At 34.1% G+C, this 12,847-nt stretch overlaps 1 protein-coding gene across 1 annotated transcript in view; it reads left to right on the top strand.

Annotated features, from left to right (window-relative positions):
* The window catches only part of NDFIP2 (Nedd4 family interacting protein 2), a 45,029-nt gene that overhangs the window by 20,122 nt on the left and 12,060 nt on the right, over positions 1-12,847 (top strand). Inside the window, exons 3-5 of the mRNA XM_084877128.1 lie at positions 508-641; positions 2,325-2,418; positions 10,683-10,807. Of these exons, the coding sequence (XP_084733254.1) occupies positions 508-641; positions 2,325-2,418; positions 10,683-10,807 (353 nt within the window). The remainder of the gene's footprint in view (positions 1-507; positions 642-2,324; positions 2,419-10,682; positions 10,808-12,847) is intronic.

Genomic DNA, 12,847 nt, shown 5'->3' with positions numbered 1-12,847 from the left:
GAAGGAAGAAAATCCTAAAGATGTCTATTTCTGAATGATGGAAGATACTAAAAGTGGAAATTGCAATCCCTTTGTTGTGACTATCATTGCTATGCTGTGTACCAAACTACCTCACACTTATTGGAGTCATGTAGCAATCATTTATTATTATTCTCATAGTTTTGCCTGTGAGATTATTTGGGCAAATAAATTAATTCTTTGAGCATAGCAGTGTTGCTTAATTCTCTTACATTTTTTTCAAAATCTTATTCTTAGGGTTTTTGTTTTGTATATGAGCCTTTAGATAATATTTATTAGTCCATTCTCTTTATAATAAATATAGGACTAGAAAACATATATGATTAAGTAGTAATTTCTGTGTTTTATAGCTTATAACATAGGATTACAATAGTAATAATAATCTTTAGTGGCCTGCCTGTTGTAATTTATTAAATTATGTGTTTGGCTATAAAATCATATAAAATAGTTCCTTTTAATGCTTATCCTTTGAAAATTCATTTTCTTTAGATGCAGAAGTATACAATGAGTTTTATCCTGTGCCACCTCCATACAGTGTTGCTACCTCTCTTCCTACGTATGATGAAGCTGAGAAGGCAAAAGCTGCTGCAATGGCTGCCGCAGCAGCAGAAACATCCCAAAGAGTAAAAAAGTTTTATTTCCTTTTGAGAATATTATTTGATATATCCATTTAGTAATATCAAAATAGTGGTCTGTATTTGAGTGTTTGTGCCTGTGTATATTTTACATTTGCCATTGTGGGAAATTAAGAAGAAAACACCAGAGTTGTACTTCAATTTAAAATATTTTACCAATTTTAGGATTTATAAATCAACGTAAAACATAGTTATAGTTGAAATTATTGCATAGACTCCATAATTTATTTTTTAAACATTCTATTTAAATGTTTCTGTTCTTTTAGTGGTTGAATAAAATTCCATGGAATCAATCCTATATAATAAATGCCTAATATGCTAAGTGTTTGGTTGGCCATGCAACCAATTAAAGCATAGTATGCTAATGTATGGTAAGGCCTTTTAACTGCTTGCTATGACATGCACTAACCACTAGGGGACAAATGCTCAAACTAGTAGGTTAGTTTGCTGCTGGAGTCCAGCCAATCAGGACTGAGCGAGACATGACAGACATACCCTGGAGCCCTCCCGCGGTCCCTTCCCCAGCTGATCAGCCTCTCTGACAATAGTCCATTATTGATGGGCATTTATATTGTGTCTAATCTTTTGCTTTTTTTAACATTGCTACAGTGAATTATCCTATATAATAATGAGGTAATATGCAAGTTGACCCTCACACCCTCACAAGATGGCTGCCCCCATGTGGTCAAAGATGGCTGGCAGGGGAGGGCAGTTGGGGGGCAACCAAGCCTGCAGGGGAGGGTAGTTAGGGATGACCAGGCTTGCAGGGGAGGGCAGTTGGGGGACAACCAGGCTTTCAGGGGAGGGCAGTTAGGGGTGACCAGGATGGCAGGAAAGGGCAGTTGGGGGGGGATCAGGCCAGCAGGGGAGGGCAGTTGGGGGCAACCAGGCCAGCAGGGGAGGACAGTTGGGGGCAACCAGGCCTGTAGGAGAGGGAAGTTAGGGGTGACCAGGACAGCAAGGTAGGGCAGTTGGGGTTGATTGGACTGGCAGGGGAGGGCAGTTGGGAATGATTGGGCTGGCAGGGGAGGACAGTTGGGGACAATTGGGTTGGCAGGGGAGAAGTTAGGCATCGATCAGGCTGGTAGGGGAATGATTATGGGGTGTTTAGACTGGCAGGCAAGCGAGCAGTTGGGAGCCAGCAGTTCCGGATTGTGAGAGGGATTGGGCCTAAACTGGCAGTCAGACCTCCCTCGAGGGATCCCAGATTGGAGAGTTTGCAGGATGGGCTGAGGGACCCACCCCCCCCATGCACTTATTTTGTGCACCGGGCCTTTAGTCTTTAATACATTTCTTATAAACATGAGTATGGTATATGTGTGTATCTGTACAATGTATTTGAAGAGCTGGAATTGCTGGGTCAAAGGGTATGTATAATTTTGTTTTTGATAAATATTGCCACTATTGATGTTTAAAGGTCCTGTTTCCACTTGACAGTGGAACATCTATCTTTCTTAATATAATTTTCATTAATTCAGTGTTATTCAACTTTTATCTTTTTTGTGTTTACCCTTGAAGTTACTCTTTTCAAGGGTGCCCATGAAAAATGAACACTTGCTAGACATTGTACTCATCTGTTTTGTTTATACAACAAATTGAGAATATTAGATTTTATTTAAATTCTTATTTTATATTCAAGGTAATAAAGTTCTAATGTCTGATGTTTTACAGATTCAGGAGGAAGAGTGCTCACCAAGAGATGACTTTAGTGATGCAGACCAGCTCAGAGTGGGTAACGATGGGATTTTTATGCTGGCGTTTTTCAGTAAGTGATCTTTCCTTTCCAAACTTTTTAGTTTTTTTTGCATATATTAGCTATGTATTTTTAAAATAACAGACAGTGAGAAAAGGCAAATATTGCTAGCAGGTATCTACCTTTTTTAAAATGTAAATTGTTCCCGATACCAGCTAAGTGTGATCAAATGTTACAGTACAAACCCTAGAATTTATTACTTATCAGATGACTGTATTGTAGTCATCATGCTAGATGCTAACTGTATAGAGATATATAAGCATCTTTAAGTTAAATATAGTTTTATATGAGAAATGTTGCATGCCCATTTAATAATTGTAAAAGCATGTAGAATGAAATTATAAATTCTGCTTTTGAAGCAGAGGACTTCCATTTGAGTGTCTTTAAACCAGAAGAGAAGTTGGAAAAAGAAATATTCTGGGCAGCTAGAACCATGTGATTTGAGACACAAAAGTATGAAAGTGTAAGTCTTATTTGAAGGGAATAGTGAGTAGCTAGAAGTCCAGTAATCTAAGTTATATTTTGTAACATCTTGCAAAATTAATATTTAGCTTATAAAGTAAACTTAAGATACTTGTGGGAAAACTGTGTTATGGTCTTTATTATTTCAGTTTCTAATTGGCACAGTGTAAACAGTAAATAAGATTATGAAACTCAAAAAATTAAATTGCTAAAATAAGTTTTGGAAACCTGATATTCATGTAGTCTATATATGGTTAATTTCTGCCTTCAGCTTAGTTAGATGATCAAGTTTTTATACCTTCTTTGATAGAATGCTAATATTATTCATCTTAATTCATGATTTATTTTGATAATAAAACCCAGAAGTGTTTACTTACTTAGAGTACAGTAAGTATTTAAGTATTTAACTTTAAAAATAGAAGGTACATACTTTCTGAATTGAATTACTTTTGAATCTGAAAAATTGCCTCCTCTATTTTTTAAAGATTTTTTTAAAAATTGACTTTTAGAGAGAGAGGAAGAAAGAGAGAGAGGAAGAAAGAGAGAGACAAACATTGATGTGACAGTAAAACACTGATTGGCTGCCTCCTGCACCCACACTACCAGGGATCAAGCATGAATCCCGGGGATATGCCCTGATGGGAATTGAACCAGCGACAACACCCAACCAACTGAGCCACATCGGCCAGGGTTCTTGCTTCCTTTTTCCCCATCTTCTGAAGAAGTAGATAATCACTCAGAAATGGATGGGTGAATGGGTGGGCAGTTATATTTTTCTCTTCAAATTTATTAAATTATATTCAGGTAGGCACCAGCTAATATAATACAATATTTAAATCTCATGGTTTTAGTTAACAATTTCTAGTTAAATATGATGTTAGATACTATGCAAAGGAAATGAACACTTTAGCTACAAATATCTACTGTTTTTTACTGCTAGTTTAGTGAACCTTGTTTTTTGAATTTTAGTTCAGCTTATAATCCTTTAAATTGATAGTACACCTCCTACATATTTTGATTATGAGTCATGTAAACATTGATTCCTTAATTAGAAAAGAAAGAATTTAAATTTATTGTACTCTGTGTAGTATAAATACCTGTTTTTTTAGGAATAAAAACATGTTATTTGACACTATCTAATTATTTGACTCAGAGCTTAATTATTATTTCTCCATTTCTGTAGTGCACTAAATCATACTATTCTTTTTAGTTTTTTGATTTGAAAACATTTTACTAATGTAACAGTGATGTAAATGCATGATAACCTAGACACTTGATTGATTTTATTTTTGGCCACTAGTGATATATTAATTAAAGTAAATGTAAATATTTATAATAATATATATAATGGAAATTATCTGACTTGTTTTAAATTTTTACTGAATTATGTTTCTGCAGTTTATATTTTTATACTACTAATAGTCTACAAATATTGCACTAATATTATAAAGTTAAATTATTGATATAAATTATTTATCTTTATTTCCTTACATATTTTTTTTTTTTTTTGGTGTCTGTAGGCCAGAGCTTGAGCTTATTTGCTTTAAAGAGCATAGATTTATTTGTGTTCACTACCATCTAGTGGCTGTTCTTCAAATTGCAACTTGCTATATTTTCCATGCTTAAACTGTCTACCGTAGCAGTTGTCTAGATTGTTCTATTGTCTATTTCTAAGGTTTTAGAAATAGATTTTCTTTAGTATGGTTTATAACTTAAGCATTTTAGGTTCTATAAGTTGTACAAGTAAAACTACAGTAAATATCAATTATAAAATTTCAATTAAAACCTTTTGTTGGTTTAATTCTTGCTATCTGTTTTCAATGTCTACGTTTCTTTCTTTTACCACATGAAACCCTATAAAAAGTTTTACCCTGAATTATAAGATAATTGCATGTTAATGTCCTGAAAATGTAAAAAAAGAAATATGTGTGTCCCCTGATAATGTTCTAGCTTCTACAATCCCTTGAAGTGTCACTGCAAAATGCCTTTTATACACCCAACTGCCTCTGATCTTATATTTAACAGGTTTTCTCTTTAATAGAAAAGAAGTAAGCTGTTTTTCAGTTAGAAACTAGAAATTAAGATTTTGTTCACTGGATAATTGACAGTCTTTGGAAATAACCCTGAACTCTATTACTTAGAACAGGGGTCTTCAAACTACGGCCCGAGGGCCACATGCGGACCGCAGAGGAGTCTGATCCGGCCCGCCAGGTTTTTTGGGCAGTGAGCGCAGCCGAGGTGTTACAGTAGGAATTAGTAGTTCATATAGTCCGGCCCTCCAGCTCTCTGAGGGACCGTGATCTGGCCCCCACTTTAAAAAGTTTGAGGACCCCTGACTTAGAATATATTGGGCCCTATCTGGAATTGTTTCTTCTAAGGTTGAGCCTTTTGTGTCATGTGTGAATCTTCATCTCAGTGTGCTATATTAATAATTATTTGTCTTTTAGACACAAGGATCACATAACTAAAGAAATATTAAGTTAATTGTACCTTTAAAAAGAATTAGAAGACTGTTTTGCAATATAATTTCTAACTTGTAAGAAATAACCAAATTATCTTCCAAAGTGGCTGTACCATTTTGCATTCCCACCAGCAGGGAGTGAGAGTTTCTGTTGCTGTGATCCTGATTGACATTTAGTGTTCACATTAAAAAAAAAAAAAAAAGACATTCCAGTAGATGTGTGGTGGTATGTCCTTGTGGTTTTTATTTTCATTTCCTTAACAGTTAATGATGTTGAACATCATTACTTAGTAAATTCTTTTCAACCCCTCCATCGACAAGTCATAAAAGTTACAGTTATTAAAAGGGTTGTCTGAGCACTACACATATGAGAAATAGTATATTAATGATTTGTGCATGCAAAGCTGTGGTTTTTTTTAATTTTTTATTATTGGTTTTGGATGACATTACACATTGTAAGTGAATCCAGAGAGAGAACATTTAAGCATTGCAATTATATCTTTAAAAACTCATAATATTTATGAAGTATTAAATTTTATTGAATTTTTTATATTTAAATTTTATTTGAATTTGTTGAAGAAAAAGTTTTAAAATTAATTCTCTATAATTTAAGGCAAATCCATAATTTAGTGGATATACATTAAAGTAATGTCTGTTTAAAAATATATTTTTTATTACTTTTTAGAGAGAGCATTTGAGAGGGAAAGAGAAACATTGATATGAGAGCAATTCATCGATTGGCTGCCTCCTGCACCCCCCTACCAGGGATGGAGTCTGCACTCCAGGCATGTGTCCTGATCGTGAATCGAACCAACAACCATTGGTCCATGGGACAACATCCAACTAACTGAGCCACACTGTTTAAGGCAAAAACAATTTCTTAATATGTTGCTAGATCATGTCTTTCTAAATGGCTGATAGTTTAAACAGGGAGCCTAGATAAAACAGAAATTTATCCCTGTGTAGTTCAAAATTAAGTGAAATTAATTTTATAGTGAAAATTATAAAAATAGTGAAATTAATTGATCTTTGAGAACTTATTGTCTTAGTAACCTGGTGTATTTATATGTGAGGAAAATTTTTCTTTGATCAAATATTAATAAGTTCTCAATGTTTGCATTTTTATCAAATATGCATATTTATCATCTATGATTTTCATTTGTTTACTTTCAAAGCAAGTATCAAGTTGTTTTTAATTTTTAATTTTTAATTTTGAAATACTTTAAAACTTAGGGAAAAGGTTGTAAATATAGTGTAGTTCCCAACTTTTATTCAGCTTTTCCAAGTCTTAACATTTTACATGATTTCAGTTTAATAATCAATATTTGGTAATTAATATTAATGAAATACTAACTGGTTTACAGATTTTATTCAAATTTTGCCAACTGTCTCATTAATGCCCTTTGCCTGATTCAGAATCTAACCTAGGATTACACATTGTTTTTAGTTGCCATGTTTTCTAAGTCTGCTTTACTATGGAAGAGTTTCTTAATCTTTTCTCTTGTTTCTTATGACTGATTCTTTTGAAGAATACCAATTTAGATGGTGTATGTGTGTGTGTGTGTGTGTGTGTGTGTGTGTGTGTGTGTCTGTCAGTCTTTCTGTCTGTCTTTGTCTCTTTCTCTTTGCAAAAATACCACAGAAACGATGGGCCCTTCTCAGTGCATCACAACAAGAAGGAATAATCTAGATATGTGTTACTACTGGTGATTCCTACTCTCACCAGATTAAGGTGATGTCTGTCAACTCTCTTCACTATAAAGTTACTGTTTTCCCCTTTTTAATTTAAGTATCTTATGGCTACTGAAAATTAAAAGTATAGTCTTTCTATACTTTTCATGGATAAACTGTGGCATACTGATAACCATTTTGGATAGGTGGTAAAAAGAAACAGAATATAGGTAAAAGACTTGGATGTTTCAATCCTGGCTATACCACTTCCTTTATGACTTCATGTGCAGCTTAACTGTTCTGAGTCTCAATTTGTCCTTTTGTACAGTGGAATTAACTTGACCTTGCCCTTCTTAAAAAGCTAATGTGGGGAACAAAGGAGTGAAAATATATGAAATGTCATAAATTATAGTGTTCTATTAAGTGAAGGTGGTGATAATGTTCTCCTTCCCTTACCAGAGAACCCACCTTTTAGATATAATAAGTAATATGATTTTAAATGATTTTCAAATGTCGTTAACCTGTCCAAACCTGCCTGATTTGCTTTCTTACAAAGAAGGGCACGCTGAAGGTGAATGTGGAGAAGTGTAATCGGAGCAACAGTAAGCATTCTTTGCCAACTTTGCTGAGTTTATTGCCTTGCTTCCCTGCTGTTTGCTTCCCCAAATCTTAACTAAGGAATATATGCTCCCTAAGGTTGTTGCTTTTTTGGGTTTTACCATGGGTTTTGTTATATGAGTAATAGGTTCCTTATGCCCTGTAAACTTCCATATTTTACCCTAGGTTTCCAGGGAAACATGCATGAATAACATAGAGTTGAAGGAAAAGTATTGTCTCCTTTCCTAGGCATGTCTAATATGTTCTCCTGCCTCTACTACATGTTGTTTCTTTTGCAGATTTTACAGGTCTACGGTTTAGTGTACAGTTATGAGATTCTCTTTTTTCCCAACTCTGACATCATAGAGGATCCATAATTGAATCCACAAATGATTCTGTCCTTAAAAACCTATCTTGCTTTTACTTCCTATCTTACAGGCTAAGGGGCATATGTTCAATTGGTCACTGTTTTCCTGGTGCTTAAACCAGTTAAAGATGGTTAAGTTATGTACTATATTTGTCTGTTGGGTCAAATATTGCCCACTGGGTGTCTTACAAATGGAAATTAATTTTCTTCGAGTTTTGAAGGCTAGAAGTTCAAGATCAGGGTGCCTGAAAATTTGGTTTCTGGTGCAGATTCTCTTTTTGGCTTGCAGATGGCTATCTTTTGATGTGTCCTCGCATGGCCTGTCCTCTACATGTATGTGATGAAAGAGCTCTCGAGCCACCAACCCTATCAGATCAGGACTCTACCCCTGTAACCTTGTTTAATCTTAATTACCGCCCTGAAGCCCCTGTCTCTAAATACAGTCACATTGAGGGTTAGGGCTTCAATATACAAATTCTTTTTTTAAATATATTTTATTGATTTTGTATAGAGAGGAAGGGAGAGAGATGGAGAGTTAGAAACATCAATGAGAGAGAGTCATCAATCAGCTGCTTCTTGCACACCCCCTACTGGGGATATGCCCGCAACCAAGGAACATGCCCTTGACCCGAATCGAACCAGGGACCCTTCAGTCCCCAAGCCGATGCTCTATCCATTGAACCAAACCGGTCTTGGCTCAATATACAAATTCTTTGAAGAGGCACAATTCAGTCCATAACAAGGTATTGTATCTGAGCACATATAGCAAAAAGAAAACATGATGCTTTAGTAAATACTATTTTGTACTTTTGGATGTTATTTCTAGTGTGGATGCAATATGTATAATAGTCTGATTTGAAGAAACTAATTGGATAGTGTTTGAATATATACGCAAATGTAAAAATATACTTTTGGAATATTTTGCTGTTTTGGATTTTCTCCATCAATGCTTCCTATGTTTTAATAACATGGCATGCTTACAAAATGATAGCATGTTTACAGCACACTGGGTAAAGGAAGAAGGTGGTCAAGATTGGTAGCAGTCAAGATTGGTAGGAAATCTCTGCTGCTGTTCATTGATATAAATTATTTATTTTAAAATAGATATGAAATTATTTTTGATTGGTTAAGTGTTTTTTATTTTCCCCTACAGCTACCACAGATATTAGCCAATTAGGTACAGAGCAGTTACGTCTAATAGAATATTCTGATAATGGAAATGAAATATTCCATATATCAGCTGACAAGCCACATGTGACTCTTAAGTACATGAAATGTGGCTATTGCAATGGAGGAACTATATTTGTAATTTTATTTAGTTTTAATTTAAATTTAAATAACTTCTTTTATAGAGGAGGATATGTTCCTGGGGCACAAGTAAGAAGCAGTGTGTCTGGTATCTTTGGATAGCACAGATATGGAGGATAGCAAAATACTGATCAATAATAATTATAGCTAACACTTCAGCAGCTACATGTGTGAGGTTCTATACTGTGCTAAGCTCTTTACATTCATTATGTCACTTAATCCTTTAATCAACCTTGTGAAGTAGGTACTTACAGATCAAAGAACTGTGGTTCACAGAAGTCAGCAGTGAGTCTAAGGTCACGTGTCTAGTAAGTGAGTATACTGAGACTCAAATATGGGTCCCTTATTTAAAAACTTATTCCTCCAAGTCAGAATGGTTTCGGCCACAAGTAATAGAAAACTGCTACTCAATTGTTTTAAATAGGGGATTATCGCACAAGACAAGAAGAGCATGGATGAGCAGTCTGAAGGCACAGAAGTATCAGTATTGTGGCTCTGCTTTCCTTTGCTTTTCTTCCCTCTCCCCCACTTGGAGTGAGAGTTTAATCCTCAGGCTGATAAGAGATCCCAGCAGCTGTTCAAGATACGTCCAAACATCCAGAGGAAGAAGAGGGACCATTTATTCTTCATCTTTTTCTTCTTCTTTTTTTTTTTTTTTAACATAAAAGTAGGCAATAGTATTATAAATCTCCATGTATCCATCACCCAGCTCCAAAAGAGATCAATTTAGAGCCAATGTTACTAAACCTGTATTCCATCCTCCTTTCCCTTGCTGTGTTCTTAAGAACCAAGGAATGTTTTTCAAAAGGCCTATTTAAAAACAAAAAATAATTGGAAAGGAGTTTTGTCCTCCTGTGATTTTGCCCCAGACTACTGGGGACCTACCTATTGCGGTTAAGTGATAGATCCAGTCTTCCGTAGGGAGTCTGTAAAGGTGGGTGGGTTCCTGTGGAGGAGTACAACAGGTTTTGTTAGAGAAGAGAAAGAAGCAGTGAACAGTATCTGTTCTGGGATCCATCTTTGATAATTTATTTGGCTCAGTTTTAATATTGGCTGATTGGTTGACTGATTGCTGAGGCTGGGCTTCTAGGGTGGGATCTCATGGAAGCTACATTGTGACCTGGTTTTTATCTGGTATAAAAATGTTTCACCCATTGTGATAAGCTTTAAGGAATTGATTCTTATTGATTAAACTAACAAGAAACCAAGCTTACTCATTTGTTAATGTCTGGTAAATAACTTACATTTGCAAAAGGTAAACTATAGTCTATAAAAAAGGCTCAATTGGTACAGAGTTCAAAAAGAAAAAGGAATTGCTATTCCCATTGAGCAATGAAGTATTGTAAATATCAATCTGTTAATTTGTTTCTAAAGTATAGTTTTTAAAGTAACTCTTTCTCTTGCTTTTAGTGGCATTTATTTTCAACTGGCTTGGATTTTGTTTATCCTTTTGTATCACCAATACCATTGCTGGAAGGTATGGTGCCATCTGTGGATTTGGCCTTTCATTGATCAAATGGATCCTTATTGTCAGGGTGAGTGTCTTGATAATGTTTATCATTTTTATCTTTAAAATTAAAATATTTGAAATTTCTGTGTAGTTCATAAATTTTATGCATATGAATTCAATTATTTTAAGACTATTCTTCTAGACTTTATTATTATAGTGATTTCTGTGGTATGAAAATTTATAACTATTTATATTAGAGCTTGCTGGTATAGTAATTCCCTCATCTGCAGTTTTGCTTTCTTTGGTTTGTGTTATTTGTGGTCAGCCATGGTCTGAAAATATTAAGTGGAAAATTTCAGATATTTTGAGAGAAAGAGAGAGCAAGCAAGCACATTCACATAACTTTTATTATAATATATTGTTATAATTGTTCTATTTTATGCTGTTAATCTTTTACTGTGCCTAATTTGTAAATTAAACTTTATCATAGGTATGTATGTATAGAAAAAACAAACATAGTGTATGTAGGGTTCAGTGCAGTTTAGGCAATTGCTGGGGGTCTTGAGACAGACATCTCCCCTGATGATAAAAGGGGACTACTGTATAATGGAAAGAACTTTGAAAGCAGAAAAACTTGTTTGGACCTCATCTTTTCTATATCAGGATGCTAAGTTAAGTTTTTAAATTCTTCTGAGCTTTAGTTTCTTCATATAGGTGGATAATAGCTGCTTCTCAGAATTTTTGTGAGGTATGGAAATAATATAATTTAGGTCCCTTGCCTAGTTGCAGCACAAATATATGTTCTGAGTCACATCAGGGCTACTACTATTGTGATATAGTACAGGCATTTCTAAGTCAGTTAAAACGTAATTTCTATTAGTTAGTAAAATTATCATGGATTTAAATATCTTCTTGTTCTTTATGCTTTTTTAATAACATAAGTGCTCAAAAGTAAAATTACAGGCTTTTGAATGTCTATCAGAACTCATATTTTCTCCCTTATATTCTTGCTGAGTCTTCTCATTTTCCTGTTGTTCCTAGAAATCAACCTCTGTCTGCCTCTTATGTACAAGATAGTGTGTAGGGAGAGAGCAGGAATATCTCCTTTTCTTTCTCCTATCAGGAATGTTTCTAGTACTATTGTTATCACAGTCTCCCACCAGCTCTTTACTTTTGCCTCTTGAAGGCCCCTTTGGCTCCTTTTTACAAAGCTTTTTTCCTGGTTTCCTAATGATAAGGCCCAGGAAAATTATCAAAAGTACCTTTATTTATTGTTTTAGTAAGTCTTTTTAAAAGTTACCACACATTTAAATGCAGTCAATAAAACATATACTTTCTATTAATCATATTTATTTAAACATTGATTTCTAATTGAATGAATCAAATCCTCAAACTTTCAATAGAACCATAAACCTAATATGTCAGCTGCTCTTAAGTGTTTCAGACACTTTAATTATGCACCTACATTATCAAATTGATTAAAACATTACTCACTACAAAAATATTTAAACTATTGATTTAATGCATTTCTTCATTATTTTAAAACTTATTTTTATCACTTTTCAGGGTTTCAGAAATCTTATCAGACTCTTCCTATTAAGACCAAATTACAGGTTTTGGTTATTAATAAGTTGACTCTTAGTTTGGACCTGTGGATTGGCTGCTTCTAAGATGATTAAAATTTGAACCATTGTAAGAATAGCCTTCTGGTAGATTTTTCTTCTAGTTTTATTTTTAAAAAAATGTAAAGTGCGTTCCATTCTAGAGCATAAATCTGTTAGGTGTTCTGACACATACAGAGATAAAGAGACAATCCCTATCCTTGCAGAAGTTAGTATATCGATAAAAAAATAAGAGTTGGAGCTAGATAAGTTCAAACTAATATAAAAATAGTTAACTAATTTTATATTAATAAAAATTAGTTATATATAAAATTATTAATATAAAATTAGTTAACTATTACTCAAATAGTATTTCTCATTTAAGTTACAAAACTCAGAAAATAACTTGAGGACATTTTTATCATTTCATGTAAAGCTGGCAAATTTTTAATATCTTTCTAGATACATAAAAAAGAAATTAGCTCAGCCCTGTCCAGTTTGGCTCATTGGATAGAGCATCAGCC

Source organism: Pipistrellus hanaki (assembly GCF_964339955.1).
Source record: "Pipistrellus hanaki genome assembly, chromosome: 3".
NCBI lineage: Eukaryota > Metazoa > Chordata > Mammalia > Chiroptera > Vespertilionidae > Pipistrellus > Pipistrellus hanaki.
This window is presented reverse-complemented; position numbering and strand designations above follow the sequence as displayed.